Source organism: Trachemys scripta, chromosome 14, assembly GCF_013100865.1.
Source record: "Trachemys scripta elegans isolate TJP31775 chromosome 14, CAS_Tse_1.0, whole genome shotgun sequence".
NCBI lineage: Eukaryota > Metazoa > Chordata > Testudines > Emydidae > Trachemys > Trachemys scripta.
The window spans coordinates 22124732-22146856 of NC_048311.1; the positions used below are offsets into that span (position 1 = coordinate 22124732).

A 22125-nucleotide genomic window follows, 5' to 3' on the forward strand; every position below is an offset into this window, starting at 1 on the left:
CCCAGGAGGTGGCTGTTAGGTATCTTCCTAGATTACCTTCTCTGGTGTAACCTGAGGCAGAACCTTTGGCTCCATGGCTCAGTTCGCCATGAGTAGCCTGCTTACATGTGTCTTGGCCTGGCTTTGGAGTGGTCATACGTGGGACTGCTTTCAAAGCTCCCACTCTCTGTGCATCATATAGAGGGGGCGTGGGAGGGAATTAATTACTGATTACCCACAAGAATGTCTCTGCACAGAAGATGTATTCTCTATTAAGAAGATGTCAGGGATTTCTAATATTAAAGAAAAAAAACCTGAAATCCTGTCAGTGATTAAAATAATAGGCCCAGGCTGGGGGAGAGTGTGGGTGGTGATGATGACAGCAAGAGATCTGACTTATTCTGGAATGTCATTCAGTGCCTCACTCCCTGAGCCAGAGTCTGGTAGTTCTTCAGGGAAGGGCCACCACAGATGGAAGCGGAAAATCTCGCTCCCACAACTGAGGAGAGGCTGAAAGCGAAGGGCTGCTCCTTTGGGTGAGGTTTGTTCCAAACTTAGATCTTGTAGAATCCTAACAGATGTGACTGAAAAGGGGCTGGGATGCCATTGGGGTTGCATTGGGATCAGCTGGCAGAGTCCAGAGGAAGCTGCAGCTCTGGACTACATTAGAACACTGGCTTAAAAAAAAAAAGTGACTGGCTGGAAGCCAAAGGGGACAGTGACTGAGCGTTTAAACATCCTCCACCCTCTATACGCTGTCTGCATTTCTCCTTCCTCCAGTCTCAGCAAAGGGGTCCCTCCATCATTTCCCTATTGCATACAGCGCCTAAAGGGTTCAAGAGAGCTGGGAGTTCTCTGCTAGCCCCCAAGGCTTCACAGGGGCATATCATTGCTGGGACAATAAGAGCTGGGAGCTTTTGTAAAGTCTGTGGACCTGAAGGGGTTAATGAGAGCAGCCAATCCTGCCCGTGTCCTGTTAGAGCTGAGACAGACCTGCCCAGCCAGCTTAGCAACTTTCACACCGTGCAGCAAGGAGCAGAGAGATTTCTGACAGTCTCAGGGAATAACTACAGCATCCACCTCCGAGCACACACTGCCTGGTCCCCGGGGGGGAGCAGCGAGGAAGGGATGTAGCCCTTTCTGGATTGGATGGATTTAGGAACTCTGGGATTGAACCTGCACCAAGCCTGGACAGTCAGCTGCAGGGACCAGTATAAGGGCTGATCGGAGCACCGTCTGCCGATTGCACTCTGCAGAGCCGGGGAAGCTGCTCAGAGTCACAGAGACAAGAGAGGAAGCCAGTGCCAGAGGTAAGACTCCTTTCTCCATGTGCATTGCTGAGCTGGGATGTCTGGGGACCATAGCCAGGGACAGGAGCTATCCTGTGGTAAGAGGAAGGTGACTGGATAGCAGGGGAGGCAGGGTGGGGGTGGGGAGGAAGGTTCTGGACGCTGGAGTATCTCAGACTGCAGTGAAGCACATTTTTTATTTTCATCACTAGTTTGGCAAAGCTGTAGGATTTTTTTTTCCCCAACAGAGCTCAGGCAGCCCACTGCAGGAGGGCCCGAAGTTTCTGAGATGAGGCTGCTTCAGGATGATTGAGGTAGGGCAAAGCCTCCCCTACTCCCCCAACCTGCCCAGGGTACTGGATGGTGGTGACTGGGGCAAGTTCACTCACCATATGGATAGAACAGCACCGGGGAACCTTCCCAGGGTCAGGGCTGGCTTGAAGTGTAGCCCCAGCTCCTAAACCCAACCCCTTTCCTTGGTGTCAACTCCCCCTCCCTGTCTCCTCCCCCACCCTCCCTGGTGTCGCACTGGTCATCTGAGCATTGTGGCCACTTCCACTCAGTACAACCGACTTCCCCGGACTGGCTGGCTGACTTCAGCTCAGGCCTCCCCTCAGGACACCTGCCCTGGGACGGAAGTGGTGGTGCCCCTCTGCCTGTGAAATACCCTCCACGCAGGAGAAGGGCCTGGAGTTCCAGACGTCTGGGAAGGGAAAAGAAGATCCCGGGGGATTATGTAATTCCCCAAGCTATCGCAGATCTGAATGGAGACATATGCAGCCGAGGGGGTAAGTGTGTGCTTTGCGTGTGCTTGCATGTAGTTACCTGAACACGTCAGGGTGGGCCCCTGGCTTTGATTTGATGCTGGGTAGGATTTTCCTCAGAACCTGAGTGTTTGGTTGGGCTCTTGGCAAGTTTCACCCTTGGTCTCGCAGCCAGACTCCCTCCCTCTCCCCCTCCCTCCCTGTCTCTCGCTCTGTCTTTTCCTCCCTTTCTATCTTTGTCAGCTGTAAGAAGAGCCCAACCCCTTCCTAGTTCCTGTAACTTATCCCCCTCCTTCAGTGCTGGGTACTACCCTGTGAGCCTGGCGCCCAGTGGGGCATACTGAGAAGGGGGCAGCCAGTGGCAATGGCCTTTTGGAACCCAGTTGCGGGTTTGTTAGGAGCATCTCTGGCACAGGGGAAAGCAGCCATGGATGGAGCCTTTGCTGAAGGCTGACTCCTCACACTGTTATTCTGATTGGTATTTGGATTTCACCTGCTTCTTCTCTTTGCTTTGGCCAACGTTCTCTCTAAGAGGGAGGACCGTGCACATTGCTAAAGTTAACAAGGCTTTCCCCATCTTTCTCTTCTCTTCCCCATCTGTCTCTCCTTCTCCCATCCTCATCTTGCTGACATATTCCCTTTCCCTGTCTGTCACCTTGAGTCTTTTCCTCTGTTTCCTCATCTCTCTCAACTATCAGTTTCCCCCCACCACTCTACCCCAATCATTACTTGTCTCTCTTCCTCTCCCTTCTCTGCCTTTCTCTCCCTGTCTCCTCTTGCTCTGGTCTTTTTCTCTTTGCCTCACGAGGCCCTTTCTTTTCCCCTTTGCTGGGATCACTAAAGCTCTCTGGTTGGCGGAGACCCTGCAATTTGGTTCAGTGCCGAGCCACTGTGTCCTTCTCCCCACCTGACTGCTTTTTGCTCAAGGTCACTGCAGTAATTCCATATGAGGCTGCCTGGTGCTGCCTTATCTACCACACGGTTTCTGTTTCACTCCCTTTATATTCCTGGGGATATTGTGTTCGATAAAACTCACTGCTTTTAACACCATTGGCAGGGCTCCAGGCACAAACACTCTGCCTCCTCCGTGCTGCCACCCATGTCTGACTTCTGTTTTTTCTCCTTCTTTCGTTCCTGCGTTTCTGGACGTCATAAAAACTGAAAACTTTCTGGGAAGTTTTGCAAGCCGGTGAATAATTGCACGGAGAGCACACGTTGCCGGCTGGAGACAGCCCTGGTGCTACTTGGCACATTGGGAATGTATGGACCTGGGGCTTCTACTGAAGAGGGAACCTGCTGGGAGCTAGAAGGGAATGTCCCAAGCTGAGGCTTTGATACAAGGGAGAATTTAATCAGCAAAAGCCTAGCGTTCGCCAGCAGGGAAGGTGGAACTTCGTCAATAACCTTGTTGCAGTCAGAAGGGAAAGTGCTGATCTTGATCCTGAAGGACTTAACTTGATCAGCTCAGTTGTTTTTAAGCAGTAAGGAGTGAATGTCTCTCCCCACCCCCGTCGGGTACTGCTGTCTCTGGTTGCAGTCATTTTACTGGCATTTAGCCGCACTAAGATCTAAAGACAGTAAGCGGGTTGAGCTGGGCTGCACTGTGAAAGGAAATCAATACAGGGAAATGTCTTGAAAGAAACTTCTTTAGTCTCATGAGCCATCTCTGCAGATTCCTCTCTTTCTGCCTCAGTGAGTGTGATGCCTACACTGGCTGGGAGTCGGGGGGTGGCCTGTTCTTCACCGATGGCCATGGGGTTAACCAGGCCATACCCAGGCAGAGGCAGGGCCTGTTCATCTGAGGTGTTCTCTAAACCAGTCATGTCCTAGAATTGCTTAATGGAAGGTGGTGGGAGATGCGTACTCTTCATGGGTGTGTTCACGTGAAGCTATTTTCAGCCCCAACTCCGTCATGGAGAAAATGAGGTTCCCTAATGGAGGTTATAGCTGAGTCACTCAGGAAGGGTAAGTAAGGATGAAAACAAGATGTAGCAACTGAATTCCAGGGAGCAGTCACCTCCCCACAGTTGCCTCTCAAGCCAGGAGGTGAGGACTGAAACCACTGTGTCGCCGCACTCTTGGGAGTGCTGGGTCAGGGGCAAACCCAGTCAGAGTGTGGAATTGGGATAGGATCTCTAGCACAGGTCAGACTTGAGCCTTCTCTTTGGAGCAGTGCGGGCAGTGCTGTGCGGTGATCTCCAAGCGTACATTAGCTGGAGCACAAGAAGGGAAGCAGGGGAAGTGAAGGGGATGGGCCTAGAAAGCAAAGGTTGGCCTTGAGCACAAGCAGTCCACGAGGTCACTGGGGTAGCTCTGCAACTCATGGTTTGCCCTTCTCCTGAGGAAGGAGGAAACAACTCATAGGATCCTTACGCTCATTTCATCACCAGACAATTGGAGTGGGGGAGGGGAAACTCCTGCCCTGATTGTTCCCCCCTTCCAGAAGCTTGGAGCCCCACAGGTTACTCAGAGTAGATTTAAATGACAGTTTTAAAACATCAGTACTCTGTCTACGCTGCAGCTGTCACCGTCACTACCGTTGGTGGAGAGTCATGGGTCCCAATTTCCTTTCTGTTGACACAGCTTTGAAAACCTCATTGTAACATGCATCGTCTTTTCATCGCAACAGGGCTGAGGGTTACTTTCTACACATGCAAATCCTGTCCCTGGGACTCTGGAGGGTGGCTTAGCTGCTCTGCACCCCCGTGTGTGTGTGTGTGTGTGTGTTCGAGTGTGTGTGCGTGCATGAGGGAGAGAGAGAAATACTTTGTGCTCATTTGAAAGAAAATTCAATGTAAAACGTTCTCGTTTTTCTGCACCCACCACCTCCACCCTCTATCAAATTAATTTCTCCCTCCACCCGCCTCTCTCCTGCTACCTCTGCTTGGATATAACATTAGCAGTTAGGTGGGCTGTAGCGTGGCAGGAACATGACGGAGACCCCGCATGGGGAATGCACTTGTTTAAAAAAGAACTTGTAGCGAGTGTCGTGCTCTTGAAAGGTGCTGGAGATTCTGTGCTATCTGCAGGACAGGCACAGTGGCAGCAGGAGGCCATGTGGTCTGGTGGGCTGAGCCCAAGGCCAGTGACAGAGCCTTGTGTGTTCTCATCTTGATCTGCCGCGCTGGCTTGCGGAGTGTCACTTGACCTCCGTGTCTCAGTTATCCCTTCTGTCAACGGAGGATCACAGCCTTTCCCTGCTGTGGCGAGGACTAATTGAGTTAATGTGTGTGAAGTGCTCGAGGTTATTGTTACAGGAGAGGCAAGAATAGTGCAAGTTTCCTGCACCAGAATGACCCGAGCCTGACTGGGAGAAGCCACCAGGGCAGCTGGAGGGTAACCCAGTCTCCATGACCCAATCTGCATTCAGCTTCTCTGCTGAGACTGATAACAGTGGGGTCAGTTAGCACCGGGTGAGATGTGGACACCCAGGAGCTGGACTGAAACCACCACACTTGTTTCTGATACACCACTAAATACTAAGTCCATGCTTTATCTTCCTGTGCTTCAGGCAACAGGGGCTCTGTGAAATGCCTGTTCTCAGACCCTGGGGGGGAGTATTGCTTGGCGTATCCCACCTTCAGATTTACTGGCCCCCTCAGTGTCCATTCCAAGAACAAGGGGTTACCACAGTAATGCCCGTGAGAGAAATTCGGAAAGAGAGGAAGAGGTTTGGTGAACCTGCCAGTCATTTCTCTACAGAGATGCAGGCTGGAGATATACCCTGAACAAAACTCCTGCATCACACTCTAACTGAACCCAAAGTCTGGGGTGAAACCGTGGTTCCACTGAAGGCAATAGCAAAGCTCCTGTTGACTTCAGTGGAGCCATGATTTGGCCCCGGTGCATAGAGAGTCTCTAAAAATCTCAGCATTCTCAGACCTCAACATTCTCAGGGTCAGTTTGACTTGCCTAAGCACTCCAGAGTTTGGGATGCTTACCCAAAATGCCTGGGTGCACGGAACTGGGTCAGAAATCTTGTCCTCTCTAGCACCTTTGTTTCTGATAGGAAATATCATGAAAATAGGCCCACTTGTGGCATTGCAGCACCTGCTTCCCTTGCTGGGATCCAGAACCAGCTTACAAGCTCAGAGAATGGTCAGTTTGAGTGTGGGGGTACAGGTTTGTTGGGGGGAAAGTTTCTTATTTTATCCAAACTGGTGCACTAATCTCAGTTTTGAGCCAATTGTTCTCTAACAGGAGAAGGCCGTGGATAATTTCCAGGAGAAGAATCACAGTTCGACAAGTGATTGGGAAAACAACAGCAGGGGATTCCATATTTATTGCCTCTCAAAGAAGCTCATTTGCTGAGTTTACTTGTAAAAAGGTGGCTGTTTTTCTGACTGCAAGCTCTGCCAATGCATACTGGGATCTAAGAGTCACGCTGGTTTTCTTTTCCTTCTGTGGCATCAGCACCAGTATAAAAAACCCTGTTGACTAAAAGCAGATGCATTTGGAACTTAGTTAACAATTCTGATGATGCATAGAATCGACAGAATGGAATCCATTTCCCTCTCCCATAGTGTGTTTCCATTGAAAAAACAGTATACACCTATTTTTGCCACTATGTGTGACTTAGTACATAGAGGAAGCAGATCTTTGGGGGAAGAAGGTGCCATTTTTAGACAGTTACTTTTAGGAGCAGAACCATATGGTAAAATCCGATCCAAATATTATTGTAGAATACAAGAGGAGATATTGGCGAAACTATAAGAACCGACTATTTATTTTCTATATGATTTTTCCTTTGGATTCATCTCGATCAAATAAAAATTTAACTTGTTTGCCTTTAGCTGCAGTAAGTAGCAAGGTTAAGTCACAAAATACAAGGCTGTTTGGAATAGAAGTATTATAATTTTTCATATTACATTTAATATGTCTTGATGATACACATTAAAGGTGAAAATTACTGTAGGTGCTGCCAGAGAGCAACAGAAGTGCTTTGGGAATGCAGACTGGGTCCCTTTTTCACTGGTGATTGTATTTAACACTTTCTGTCTGTTTTCCAGATCAACGTAAAACCTAGTGAGCTAGAACTCTTTCACTGGTGAAGTTGGAACGGTGACTTTCCCACTGGGTCCCAGACTGTTTATTCCTCAGTTCTTCATTGCCCATTGTGGACTTTCTGCAAGGTTCAGCTATGACTACCTCTGCCTTGCGCCGGCAGGTAAAAAACATTGTGCACAATTATTCGGAGGCGGAGATCAAGGTGCGTGAGGCGACCTCCAATGACTCCTGGGGCCCACCCAGCTCCCTGATGTCTGAGATTGCAGATCTGACCTTCAACACGGTGGCTTTCGCGGAGATCATGGGGATGATCTGGAGGCGGCTCAACGACAGTGGCAAGAACTGGCGCCACGTGTACAAGGCACTGACCCTGCTGGATTACCTCATCAAAACCGGATCGGAGAAGGTGGCCCATCAGTGCCGGGAGAACCTTTACACCATTCAGACTCTGAAAGACTTCCAGTACACAGACCGCGACGGCAAGGACCAAGGCATAAACGTGCGGGAGAAAGTCAAGCAACTCATGGGTCTGCTGAAGGATGAGGAGAGGCTGAAGCAGGAAAGGGCTCATGCCCTGAAAACCAAAGAGCGCATGTCCACCGAGGGCACGGGCATCAGCAGCAGCCAGCAGCTCTCCTATGGCAGGCGGACATCGCAGTATGGAGAAGACTATGGCAGGCCGAGGGGGTCTCCATCATCCTTTAATTGTAAGTGCTGCAGTGCTACAGACCATGCGTGGTATGGAGAACGTGGGTGTTTCTGACCCAAGGGAAGTGGATCACTGGGTGTCTGAAGTTCAGAAGGAACATTTTGGGCTTGCTCTTGTCTATCTTGGCAGCCCTGTCCAGAACACAGTCGTTTAGGGCAGCGGCTCAAAACCCATATCGATTACTTTCTAGCCACATCGCCAGTAGTCTCCACTGTGAAGCAGACACAGTTTTCGTTCTGTTTTAATATCCTGGGGTAGGTGACCTTTGGTCTTCCTCTGGGCCATCCTCACGTGCAGCTGGCATTCTGGAGAGTAAAAGCTCAGGCTATGTCTCTACGTCTCACAGAGTCTGAATTTCTTCCTGTCTTCAAGGCATTATTAATTAATGGGTAAACAAGGCACTCAGAATACAGAATTGAAGGAAGCACCACACAGATGCCATCTCGAACACCGGGAGCTTGTTTATGTTAGGAGGTTGCAACTCTAAAACGTTTCTCTAGCTGCTGCTTTTTTTTAATATTAGCCTCAACTACTTTCCAATAGTTTCCTAGTCTCACACCAAGCTGCCTGCTTTGGTGGAGTCCCCCTGCCATTGTGTAGAGATTCTTGTGCTAACAGGGTCCCTGCCGACAAACACAATTTTATTCCTAGCACACTGAGGGGTAATTTTTCCACTTGCATCCTGACCCCAATCCCCACCCCTCTCCTTAGTCAGGCCTGTGGTTGAATTCCAGCTCTTTAAAGGCAGACTGTCTCTCTGAGTGCTCTGTGATGTCAATGACATTAGGAGCAGCTTCCCAAGCATTTAGGGCAGTTGCTAAGCATGAAGGTCCTGTAGCCTGAGCTGGGTGGTGGGAATGAGAGGAGAGAAGAAAAGCTGTTGAGGAGGAGAAGGTGGGTGATCATTGCGGATTGACTCCTAGAAACATCCCAACTCCAGAGATTCTGTTTTTCTTCCTTCTCCTTCAATCTGAACTCTTCCTTTTTTTTTATCTCAGCCTCTTCCTCGTCCCCTCAGCAAACCTCAGACCTGGAACAGGCGAGACCCCAGACGACTGGAGAGGAGGAGCTGCAGTTACAGCTTGCACTAGCCATGAGTCGAGAGGAGGCTGAGAAGGTAATGTTTGCTGCCGCTCTCCTGTGGGGTGGTGTGATTGCCTGCAATGTCACGTGGCCCATCCAGGACTGCTGTGAGCAAATATTTCCAGCGGCTGGAGATGGGATGCACACCGGGGAGGGCTCTGAGTCACCTAAGAGAATTCTTTCTCAGGGGTCTGGCTGGTGGGTCTTACTCACATGCTCAGGGTCTAACTGATTTGCCTTATTTGGGGTCAGGATGGAATTTCCCCCCAGGTCAGAGTGGCAGAGACCCTGGATGTTTGTTCCCTTCCTCTGCAGTGTGGGGCACGGGTCACTTGCTGGTTTGAACTGGAGTAAATGTAACTGTATGAGACTGTAACTTAAAGACTTTAAATCAAGTTTTGAGGACATCAGTAACTCCACCAGAGGTTATGGGCCTATTACAGGAATGGGTGGGTGAGGTCCTGTGGCCTGCGATGTACAGGACAGACTACATGAGCATGATGGTCCTTTCTGGCCTTAAAGTCTATGAGTCTATGGGATCATGGTAGTAAGGCATGAGAGAGAGATTTCTAGGCTCTGTCAACCCCCATGCTAGTGTGCACAGTATTGTTTTCTCACTGGCTGCTCCATGCAGACACAGCACATCAGCATCTCGTGGCATGATGAGGATTTATTGCACAGTTGTTGCCCATTTCATATACTGTGCATACAAGTGAGACTATGACTTGGTGCGTGCACTGTACCAGTACATCTTAAATCAATTCCAAATGGTCTCAGAAAGATAGATGCGGTCCATCTAAATCCTTTCTTCCATGTGGTTGCCTTGAAGATGAATGGTCCTTTTCCATGTGCCATCAGGTGGTTTCAAAGAAGGTAAATAGAATCCAGTCTGGAGATGAGGAATAAGGACTCCCTACAGCTCATATGTAATCCAGCTGCTCTAAATACATTGGGTGAAATCCTGATGATATTGAAGTTAATGGGAGTTTTGCCATTGACTTCAGTGTGGCCCAGATTTCACGCATTGTCTTTCATGTATAAATTACTCTGATTCTATTACTTTAACTATGAAGATTTTATGCTGATGTGCCCAGAATGATTCTGTTATTTCCTTGGCAGATACCAGGGAGAACCTGTGTCCCCCAGGGAGGATGGGTTCTGTACCAGGAATTGCAAACATCCTGGAGAACTGGTCCGTGTACTTGTGACTCTAGCTGTCATTTGAATGCGGTTGTGCTAGTGTGTCTGCATCTGATCACTAAGTTTATTCCACATGACTGTGTTTAATTAGGTCACTTTGGATCATTTGAAATGAGGCTAGACAAAGGTCTGGAAGACACCGTAGAAAGTAGTTCTGTCTTGGCCAGGGGGAGTGGAGGGGAGGGTAGAAAAGATAACTTAACGGGTCTTTCCCATCTCACTGTTATATTCATCATTTTAGAGTCAGCCCCAAAATCCCAGCCTAGAGCATGTGTTGTCCTTCATGTACTTTCCCCAGCTCTCTTATCAGCTGATCTGCTTCCCCCTTTCCAGGCAGAGACTGTTTATTTACACACACGCAGTTTGAGATTAACGCCAACTGGCACTGCCTCTCTCTAACGATACTGATGATATTTGAGGAGGACAAAGCCACTGAGGGACACCACCAGCCTTTGGGTGACCCCTCCAGGGTCAGGGCTTTCCCGCCTCACTGTAGTCTATATTTAAATGAAGCTTGGACCAAAATGTCTCTCAAACACCTTCTCCTGGCTTAGCCTCTGGTGGTTGAGGTTGTCCCTGTGCCAGGATTGGCTCTAGGCCTTAGCATTCCTCTTTGTGCTGGAGCCACGCACAGTTGCTGGAGGCCTGGCTGGTTATAGGATTGCTACCTACATGGCCACCATCCCTGTTTCTGAGCAAAATAGTCACCATTTCCCACCCTTCCCTTCCTGGAAGCTGTTTGATGGACGTCGAAGAACTTGTCTTTATTTTTGTCCCAGAAATGTAGCTATTTGTAGCTTCCAAGACCTTATCAGGGAAGCTGCTGTGGTTAGTGCTGAGGGAACATTCTAGTCAAAGAGAAGCCCATTAGAACTGCCCATCTAGGCAGGCCAGGCACAACCGGGGAATGGGGGAGGCAAAAGGGACATTTGTTCCCCCCTCCTCCCCACCCAACATTCTTCAAGGGACCCCACATTATGGTCAGAAAGGCCAAAATATGTACAAAGTTATCCAATGTTAAACAATGGAACAGCAGCAGACGGTGAGTCTTTACCTTTTCACAGGTAACCGTTGACACAGGAGCCAAGTTTTCCTTTTTTAAACTCTTAAAATCCAAGCGTTTCCAGGGGTCTAACTAGCCCTTGGACTCCTGGAAGGTTGTTTTGTTTCTAAAATAGTGACCTCCCAGGGTCCCAAACTACTTGCCCCCCCACTCCAAGTAATGGGACCCTAGAGCCACCCTCTGCGTCTAGGTCACACTGCGTCATGCAGAATAGCCCTCTTCCACTGCTCCTGGCTCCGTTAGCACTCATGAGTTCTCACAGACCATCAGGCCTTGCTGAAGGATTCTGTAGGGATGTCAATTGTTGCGGCTGGTAGTTGTGGTCCCATCTGTATGTTTGACCTTTTAGTGGAGAAGGGCCCAAACTGTATGTCCACCAAATCAACGTTTTCAGCATGAAGGGACATGGTCAAAATGCAGTCTGGCTCTTTTACCATTAAAGTGTGGCTCATGGAGCCCCCCATGTCCCTCCCCCCATTCTCCACCTACCAGACTGGGGAAGAGGGGGAAGCTCAGGACCTCTGCCTGCAGCGGGGTGGTGGGATAGGGGCTTCTGCCTAGTGGGGAGGGGGAGTCTTGGGGCTTCAGCCCTGCGGGGCGCACCTGACAGGGTTCAGGACTTCAGCAGGAGTGGGACTGAAGCCCTGAGCCCCGTCAGGAACCTCCCGCAGGGCTGAAGCCTGGAGCCTTGGCAGGTGTGCGCTGGCTCTCGAACTTCTGAAGATTGTTGTATGCGGCTCAGAGGATCAGTACATTTGGCCACCCCTGCACTATAAGATCTTTGCTTAGACCTGGTCTACACTAACCCCCCAATTCGAACTAAGGTACGCAACTTCAGCTACGTGAATAACGTAGCTGAAGTCGACGTACCTTAGTTCGAACTTACCGCGGTCCAGACGCGGCAGGCAGGCTCCCCCATCGACTCCGCATACTCCTCGCGCCGAGTAGGATTACCGGAGTCGACGGGGAGCACTTCTGGGTTCGATTTATCGCGTCCAGACAAGACGCGATAAATCGAACCCAAAAGTTCAATTGCCAGCCGCCGAACCAGCGCGTAAGTATAGACAAGCCCTTAACCTATCTGTATTTCAATTTTCCCATCCGAAAAGTGGGGATAATGCTGTCATCACAAGGGTGTTGAGGATTAACTGGTAACACCCGTAGAACTCTCTGATTCTCAGATACTGCTATAGCAATGCAAGGAGCTGTTGTTATTCTTTATCAGTGTTATTAATGGAAGATCTGCTAATGATGTTCCCATGGCGATAAAAGAGCAGAAACATCCACTGAACTCCTGAGCAGTTTGCAAAGTGTTTAGTTTTTGCAAAGGCTGCCCTTGATATGCTCTGACCTCAGCAAGGGGAAGAAGTGTCACAGAGGAAGCTGTATGGGTTAGAGGCCTGACAAGCCAGGCAGCTAAAAGTCTAAACAAAGCTTATAACCATAAACACAATGCAAGATAGAATCTTATAGGGCCCAGATGAGCCTGAAGTGGCAAGGTGTTTGTCTGTCAAATAATAGCGGACACACAACATCTTACATTAATATACCACCTTTCATCCTGAAGGATCCCACAGTGCTTTACAAGACAACGTCACTGAAGTGCAGCCACCTCTGAGGTGGAGCGCAGCAGCCAGCTTATGACACCACAGTGGGAGGACTTAAGAAAAGTGCTATGGGATCTTTTATGTTCACGTAGTACAGATGGGATGTTGGTGTTAGGGCTTCACCTCAAAGACTTTGCATAAGAAGCTACATGTATATATCTAAAAAATGAGAAGGGCTAAGTCAACTGTGCCAGGATTCAAACCTGTGGTTTCAAGGTGGCGTTGTTTCAACCCAGAAGCTTCTAAACCAGCCCCTCCAGCAATGGATTGATGGGCAGAGTGCTAGAGGAGTAGATGAACAGACAAACAAAACAGTGGGTGGGTGAATGGCTGGATGGAAAAGGAAAGAGAGACCGACTGATGAGTATATGGAGGAAAGATCAGATGGATTGGTGCATGGATGATGGATGGATGAAAGAATAGACATTAAGATCGGCGGTTGACTAGCTAGATAGAGGAAAGAGTAGCAACAGATGAATGGATAAATGGCTGAATAAAAAGACTTACTGTATAACAGGCGAGGGATTGAAAGAAAGATGGTTACAAGGAAGGCGATAATTTGGTAGCAAATACAGAGACCTGGGGTCAAAGAAGCAATTTCATTCAGTTCTCCTTCATTGGCAGCAGCCGCTTCCTCCAGCCACCAGCACAGATGAAGAATTGCAATTGCAGATAGCGCTCCGCCTGAGCAAAAAGGAGCATGAGAAGGTACCCCACACCTGGCAGATCAAAGGGCACTTTCCTCTTCTTGGATTCTAGCGTCATGAGTTTCTAAATGGACCTTTGGAGGATTAAACATTGTGTAACTTTCTGCCTTGCTTGGTGTCTTCCTGGGAAGTGGTGTACCCCAATCCTTCTGCTTGGTGCCTGCTTGGCTGTAAACTTACTTTCACTGCTCTTAAAGCTGTGCGCTGAACATTCCTGACAGTGGATTTATCCTGAAATGTGCAAATACATCAGTAAAATAAAACAAGGCTGCTGCTGGCTAATGCCCGAAACTGTAATGCACAGCAACCCCTGACCTTGGTCTCTCTGCAGAGAGTCAGTGCACATCGGTGATCATTTATCCTGTGTCTTTACTGTTCACATCCCAGACATATGCACTGTCCATTTTGACTGCAGGAAGTGAGGGCATGCCAAGGAGAGAACTCACTGCTACAGAGGGCACTGGAAGAGACCCACATGGGTATCGAGGAGGAGAAAGAAGAGGATAAGATGAAGAAAAGTCAGGTGAAAAGCTTTAGTTGGTGGTCTGGATGGCTGGGGACATATATAATCGGGTACAGAACATTTCATCTCTTGGTCTTTGGTTCAAATCTATCCTAGATTGGTAATGAGCAAAGGGATTATTATTTGATGGCTGTTCAGTGGTGTATGTGACTTGATCTGGTGATCTCAGTGTAATTCTTCATGTCTGCATGATTTAAAAAAAAAGACTGTCCATAACAGTTCACACCTCATTAGCAGCCTAACCAAGGAAACTGAATTACCCCTGGATTGTCCCTCCAGGATGGGCTTGAACGGGCTGGGAGACACTTGCTCTGTTTCTGCTCTGCTGTATTGGTTTTGTGCATAAGTAGAAGAGTTCAGCTGGCCTTGCTGTCCCCCTGGCTTTGTGCAGGAGCACTGCATTCACTTAAAGCTTTAGCTGGAATAGATTTTAAATGACATAGTTTTTGACTACAGAGAGAAGCCAGATCAGACCATTCCTGCCCAGCTCTAAGATCAGGCTGCTTCTCTGCAGGAAGTACAGACGCCCCCTGGGTTACACAAACCCGACTTACGCAAATCTGGACTTACGGAAAAAGTTCCGTAAGCTAGAAATAGGTTTTGTTTGTTTTTGTTTTTTTGCATAATGGTCGGGTATATGTTTCCGACTTACACAAAATTAGTTACGCAAGGCGTTCTGGAACGGAACGCTTGTGTAAGTTGGGGAGCGTCTGTATAGGGTGATGTCTGGGGTTACCTGGGAAAAACCCCTCTAGTAGCCCCTTTCGCTCCAGGAGCAATATCGGACGAGGCCTTGCAGGTATCCCTGATCCTTAACTTGTTTCTTTTTCTCCTTACAATTCTAGTCCTCTATTGTGGAGCTGGCAGACATTTTTGGACCAGCGCCAGTAACTTCAACCCATGTTTCAGCTGACCCATGGGATATTCCAGGTGGGGGCAACTCTCAATCTGCTGATGCTTGGGAGAATGGCAGAACCTTCTCCCCTCCAGCTCTGTCCTTGTCCAATTCTGGGGAACCTAACAGTAAGAATCTTTGCTTGTGTTCTCTCTGTTTGCCCTTTCCCCTTATCCTCAACTCACTCACTGCATTCTCATAGCAACTTTTAACCACACCCGGGCTATTGAACAGAAACGAGAAATGAAGGAAGAAGGGTGACAAATGGTAAACATGGGCTGATTACTAAATGCGTCCTGCCTTCTGGCCTCATTTTGCTTTATGCATTTCTTTCCCGATTACCTGCTCTTTTCTTTTCTTTTCTTTTCTTTTCTTTTCTTTTCTTTTCTTTTCTTTTCTTTTCTTTTCTTTTCTTTTCTTTTCTTTCTCCTGCTCTTCTCTAACCTATTTGCCTCTTTGCCCCACCCCTGGCTGTGTTTCAGTTATCTCTGCAGTGCCTTTGACTGGTTCCCTGCTGGTGTTCCACAACTTCCTGTGTGTCTTTCAGGTCTAAAGTCCAATGTGGAACCAGCAGGAGCTTCTTGGGTCCCCTCTGCAGACCCCTGGGCTCCAATCCCTGCTGCTTCCGGGGATCCTCTAAACCAGATGGCAGCATCGATCAACCAGACCTCCACAGGGCCTTGGGATCTTCCTCCCATAGTCTCCTCCTCCTCCTCTGACCCTTGGGAGAAGACCCCCGTCTCTTCAAGTCTGTCATCAGCAGATGCCTGGGTAAAGGCATCCCCACCTTCTAAAGCTTCCGCTCATGCTACTTCTGCTGCTGATCCTTGGGGAGGTGTTGTTGACAATCCTCCCAGGGCAGGTAAGAGAAGCTCATTTTGTTCGTCAGTTTCCATTGCTACTTGAAGCTCGGATTATTCTTCCTGCCATCCTCACGATACTTACCATCACATCCCCTTCTTTTGGGATCCAGTATCCTCTGATCCTCTAAAAATCTCAGCCAATACCTGCGTCTTGTATTTCCTTCCCAGGGAACGTCTTTGATGGTCCACTTTGCCAGCTCCACTCTCATCCCCTCTCCCGAGGAGGCGAATGTAGCAGATCTTTCACCTAAATCTTGAGCACACTGGGAGACCTAGACCCACTCTTAGCCATGTCTATACACAAAATAGAGTTGTAGTGAAAACGGTACAGCCCCCTGGGAAAAGAATAACAAAACCACAGATCAGGTCTGTCCAGTGTATGGTGAAAGCCCTTGCAATGCCCAAAGGGGAAACCCCCAGGAGGACAGTAGTGTGTGATGGAGGAATTTGCATTTGTCCCACTGGGAAAAAAAAGCTACAAGAGTTGGACTTACACAGTGTGATACCAGTGCTGGTAAGGCCCACACGAGGGAAACAGAGCCACAATGTGTAGAAGCACAAATTTGCAGACAAAGAATACTTTCTGAGGGAACAAATTTCTTAGGGCTAGAATCAGATCTGAGTTACAGTGGTGTAAACTTTGCCGTAACTCGACTGAAATCAGTGGAGTAATGGATATTTAAAAGAAGCCAGATTCTGATCTCATTGACACTGACATACATTCATAGTGAAATGACTCTGAATTTAAATCCATGTGAATGAAATCAGTCTGGCCCCTAGTGAATACCTTTTCCTTGCCTTAGTTATTAATTAATTATTATTATTCATGCATTATTTGTATTGCCATTGTGCCTTGGAGCTACGGTACCAGGGCCCGCCTGTGCGAGGTGCTGTACAAACACAACAAAAGATGGCCCCTGCTCAACACAGCTCAGAATTTAAGTAATTCTCAACAATGATTCTTTCCTTTAGAGAAAGGAATTCAGGTCACTGGCACTTCTTTGGGTTGCTAGCTTTGCTCGGTCTATGCAGGTGACGGGTTTCTGGAGTCATGGGGCGTGCCTGTCCCTACAGGTCTGGGATTCGTCTGAACACACCTTCCTGTTGCCCTCTGAGGCACTAACTGTTGGGGCAGCCTGCCGGGCTGCAGAGGATGGCGTGTATGAAGTGTGCCCTCCTTTGCGTGCTAAGTTTCTCTGTCTTGTCCACTGGCATTGGTTGGTCAGTGGGTCACTGATTTGGACTCAGTGGCTCATTCATACAGGTAGCTTCAGGACTCACTGACCTATTTAATTCCTTTCTCCCTCTCGCTGGTGTTCTATGTTCTCCTTAACCCCTAACTCCCCATCTCTGCTTGTCTTGCCTCGTTTTTGTCCCTTTTAAAAATTGATTCCCTCTGTCCTTCCTCTGTTGTTTTCCTTCCCCTCACTTCCCTTCTGGGTCTGTCTGTCTCCCTTCTTCCTCTCAGCTTCAGGTGATGTCACTTTTGACTTGTTTGCGAAACCGCCACAGCCGACAGAGCAGCTGGAACATGAGAGCTCACAGGCCCCATCCTCTGCCAAGCCTAACAGCCCTGTTGGTAAGAGAGTCCAAACAGATCAAGGGTGCTGGGGCCGGAAGGGTAAATAGGGCATTGTGGAAAGGGGAGAAATCGGCGGGTGTGTTTGCAAGTGAGGGTGAGAGCTTCCCTGGGGCTCTGTGGGAATATTGTGGCATGCATCTGCGTGATTATAACTCACCATGGCATATGGCTACTGGCCGCGAAGTCTCTCACTGTCATAGCGTCGTACAATTTCATCTCTGCGTTAGACATCTGACGAAAGGGTTAACTATCCCAAAGTGTTTGCATATGGGCAAAGGTGGAGTCCATGCAAGCTACTGTTTTTCCATTAGCTAGAAATACTTGGGGTCAGATGGGGCAAACTTCCATTGACATTTGTCTTCTGAGTCTGGCAACAATGCATGCTGTGACCTGCTGAGCAGACAGAGGACGCAGCTTCTTGAAGCAGAGACTGCTACTTCTGAGCTAGACTCCCTGCAACGACTCTCTGTGTTAAGGGAAGTTTGTCCCAGATAAAAGAGAAGCGTTTGTGAAGGCAATCCAAGCGTGTGCTTTGTGACTCTTCAAGACACAACAGTCAGCAGAGAGAGGCAACGTCACTTGGCTTATGGTGCATTCAGTGTGCAGGATGCACTGTTCTGCTTCTCTCTCATGTGACAGTGCACACTTCTGCCTGTTGTTCTCTTGACACTCATTATCCCATCTCTGTTATGCTATGAAGTCTCTGCTGTTTGTTCTAGATTTGGACCTGTTTGGCGACCCGATTCCCAGCACCAAGCAGAATGGAGTTAAGAACACAGAGGTTTTTGATCTTGCGGGCTTAGGAGACTCTCTTACTGACTCCGACAAAGAGAGGAAAGATTGTAAAACTCCAGAGTCCTTTCTTGGCCCAACTGCCTCCTCCCTGGTGAATTTGGACTCCTTGGTGGTTGCCCCGGCAACCCTGAAGACTCATAATCCATTTTTGTCAGGTAGGTCATGGGGCCCAGGGCCCAGTCGAAAAGACTGCTGAAGGATGTTGTGCCGTTTCTGAGGGTATGTCTACGCTGCAGTGTAGGGTTCAAACTCAGGCTCAAGACTAATCCCCATTCTGTCTACACACAAATTGCACTAACCCAGGGTCCCAGGACCCCACAGGGGTGAAGGGTCCGAGCCTGAGTCAACCCGGGACTCAGGGTTCAAGCCCTGTTGCTTTGCAGTGTAAACGCAGCCCCACTGAACTTGTGCTCTGGGAATCCACAAAAAGTATCCCACAGTCCCATGGGCCAGCTTTCTTTGTCCAAGTTTGATGGACAGTCAGATTTTCCCACGCTGCATCACGAACAAAAGGCTAGAGCAGCCACATTTTGGGAGGGTGCTAGGAAGTCTGGGATACGGGTGGTTGAACTTGGGCCTGCACAATGCAGTGTAGATGCTGGAGCCCCAGGCTAGGGAACCCAGGGTTCAGCAATTCCTAACATGGGGTTACAAACGAGTGTAGATGCTCAAGCCCTAAATTAACAAACCCAGGGTCTGCTAACTTGAGTTCTACTAACCCTGGGCTTACGTTGCAGTGTAGATGTACCCTGAGGCTCTTGGTGGGCTATGTAGGGATGACAGGTGGGACCTTCGGGTGGCTCATGAGCTGATGTGAATCAGAAGGTCACAAAAGGATGGGAACATTTTCACAATGACTTGGTTTAACATGCAGCACCTACAGTGACTGAGCTCTGCCCTTAGTATCATAGTGAAAAACAAAACCACACTAAAGTTCTGATCCTGGCCAGGAAACGGAGGTCAGCCTGAAACTCATGACAGAGACTTTGGTTTGAATTTAACCTCTCAAGCTAATTTTTTCAGTCTTCTGTCTGAATTTCTGGGGTTGAGTCAAACCCTGAATGTTCCTGAACTACCGGTTTAGCAGTTGAATTTAATAGCAGTATGTTTTGAGACCAGTGACTAGCCTTGACCTTTAACCCTATCCTCTAACTTCCTGTCTAGTAGACTATATCCCTGATGATGCTGTGTACTTTCTCCTGACAGGTCTCAGTGCGCCTTCTCCCACAAACCCATTCAGCACCAGTGACCAGATCAAACCAACACTCAATCAGATGAGGACCAGCTCCCCAGTGCCAGGCATGGCCATGGGGATGACCATGAACTCCATGACCTACAGTGCTTCACTCCCTCTTCCGCTCAGCAGTGTCCCAGTGACCCTCCCCGTCTCCATGAGTGCCTTCCCGCAGGCCGGAGCAGGGCCGTTTCCACAGCTACCCAGCAACCTGCCTCAGCCTTTGTTGCCACTGACTGGCTCTGCTCTTCCCCCCGCCTCACAGGGGGTGATGAACCCTTTCCTCTGAAGTCTCTGGATCTGTGTTACGTGTAGTCTCTCTTGTCCCGCCCCCAGCTATTATGGAAATCTTTGCGTGTTCTCATGCAAAGGCCTTGTGGGCACAAGTTCATTAGTTGTGATGGAGGAAACTATTCACCCGAAACTCCTAACCCAACACCTGCCCAGGTCCCAGAGACCAGTTAGCATGAATCTCCTTGCTTGAAGTGCTATAGAAGTACCTGCTTCAACAGTGTGGGTAAAGGACGGCTAGATCTGCCTCTAACGGCAATAAGGACACTCCTGTCATCAGCTGGCATTCCCATGCTCTGCAGAGTAGATGGAGGGTCCCTAAGAAAGGGCTTTAATTATCTAGGGCCCTCCACTCTCCAGCACCGGATGCTGGTACATAGAGAGCCCAGTATGAAGCATCTTAACAGACATTTTCTAGTCACCATAGATCTCTTAGAGATCATCGTGGGCCCGTCAGTGGGATAGAGGAATCCTTCTGTCATCTGCCTGGAAGGTGCAATCACTTGCTGAGGCTTGCAGCCAAAATGCTTGCTGGAGGTCAGGATGTTCCCAGGGACAGGAGGAGTACTCCTTAGAATCCCTTTCCTCTGCCAAGTATCGGGGTAGCCCTGTTAGTCTGTATTCACAAAAACAACGAGGAGTCCGGTGGCACCTTAAAGACTAACAGATTTATTTGGACATAAGCTTTCCTGGGTAAAAAAAACCACTTCTTCAGATGCATGGAGTGAAAATTACGGATGCAGGCATTATTATACTGACACATGAAGAGAAGGGAGTTACCTCACAAGTGGAGAACCAGTGTTGACTCACTGTCATAGACCTTGGGAAGTTGACCCGTCCTCGCTTACAGACAGCCCCCCCTGACCTGAAGCAAATACTCACCAGCAACTACACACCACACCACAGAAACACTAACCCAGGAACCAATCCCTGTAACAAAGCCCGTTGCCAACTCTGTCCCCATATCTACTCTAGCGACACCATCAGAGGACCCGACCACATGAGCAACAACATCAGGGGCTCGTTCACCTCCACATCTACTAATATGATATATGCCATCATGTGCCAGCAATGCCCCTCTGCCATGTACATTTGGCCAGACCAGACAGTCTTTATGTAAAAGAATAAATGGACACAATTCAGACATTAGGAATGGTAACATACAAAAGCCAGTAGGTGAACACTTCAATCTCCCTGGACAGTCTATAACAGATTTAAAAGTAGCCATCCTTCAACAAAAAAAACTTCATAAACAGACTTCAAAGAGAAACTGCAGAGCTACAATTCATTTGCAAACTTAACACCATTAATTTGGGCTTGAATAGGGACATTGTAGTGGCTGGCTCACTACAAAAGCAATTTTCCCTCTCTTGGTATTGACACCTTCTCATCAATTATTGGGAGTGGCCCATATCCACCCTGATTGAATTGGCCCTGTCAACACTGGTTCTCCACTTGTGAGGTAACTCCCTTCTCTTCATGTGTCAGTATATTTATGCCTTTATCTGTAATTTTCACTCCATGCATCTGAAGAAGTGGGTTTTACCCACGAAAGCTTATGCCCAAATAAATCTGTTAGTCTTTAAGGTGCCACCGGACTCCTCGTTGTTTCCTCCGTCCGTCACTTGTATGCTTTTCCCTATGGCCCTGGGGATGACTGAACTCTGATCCCGAGAATCTTTTTCCTCTTCTGCTGTCTCCCATATGTTCCTCTCTTTGGATGCTAATGTTTGGGACCCTCTTCTGTGCCTGCCTTATCCAGATGTTTTCCTCCCCCACATCTGGGTGTCACTCTTGGGAACCCTGTTCCTCTGCTGCTGTCACTTGGATGTTACTCTGTTTGGGTGCTGGTCTTTGGAAACCTTTTCCGCTGATGCTATCCTCTGTACTGTTCTCCATGGGGTGCTGACCTCTGGAACGCTGATCCTTTGTGGATGTTCCCCATGTGTTCATTGGCCTTGGTGCAGATCCTCACAGCCTGACCCCATCTCCCTTAAACTCGACAAGAGACAAAACCCTTCTGAGACAATCCACACTAATGGATCCCAGTTTCAGACAGTCAAAGCCCTCCTGCCAGGACTGCTGTGCTGAGTGGGAAATACATTGGAGTGGGGGAGGAGGGGCTAATGAGCTGGGATTGTAGGGTGGGGACAGTGTGAGGTTAAAGTCCTGAGTGCCAGCTGTGTCTTACTTTGAGGACTCCATGCCAACTCTATTAGACCCCCGTGCAGAGGGAGGGGATGACTCTGAGACACTAACACAGCAGAGGGAGGGGTGACGGGACAAGGAAGGGGGAGTTGCCCTGCAATTGTTAGCTCTTTAGTGCATACGTTTAACACTTCTCTAAAGCGGCAGCAGTAGCAGCACAGTAATGGAGACTTCGTGGCTATAACCGAACTTAGGAAAACATGAACTGACTATAAAACAATAAAATATTCTAGTGTATTTTGGTGTGGGGCTTCTGACTTCCAAGGAAATTGGTCTGGGCTTTACCCTTTATTTCCCTTCCTAAGTTTGAAGAAGGCTTTGCTTCC

The 22125-nt window shown here is 48.6% G+C and overlaps 1 protein-coding gene across 5 annotated transcripts; it reads left to right on the forward strand.

The window, feature by feature from the left end:
* The first annotated feature begins 951 nt into the window (after window positions 1–951).
* On the forward strand, window positions 952–20265 carry EPN3 (epsin 3). 5 transcript variants are annotated; one of them, XM_034790349.1, is made up of 11 exons: window positions 952–1289; window positions 1517–1582; window positions 7042–7746; window positions 8747–8865; window positions 13326–13409; window positions 13824–13931; window positions 14777–14954; window positions 15374–15688; window positions 17158–17268; window positions 17991–18221; window positions 19273–20265. In XM_034790349.1, exons 3-11 carry the CDS (start codon window positions 7173–7175, stop codon window positions 19587–19589), a joined length of 2037 nt encoding a protein of 678 aa, XP_034646240.1. In that variant the 5' UTR covers window positions 952–1289; window positions 1517–1582; window positions 7042–7172; the 3' UTR covers window positions 19590–20265. The 5 variants fall into 5 exon arrangements, with proteins under 5 accessions (XP_034646240.1, XP_034646241.1, XP_034646242.1 ...); XM_034790350.1 differs by having other exon boundaries at window positions 13329–13409; XM_034790351.1 differs by having other exon boundaries at window positions 953–1289; window positions 17164–17268.
* Window positions 20266–22125: the final 1860 nt, after the last annotated feature.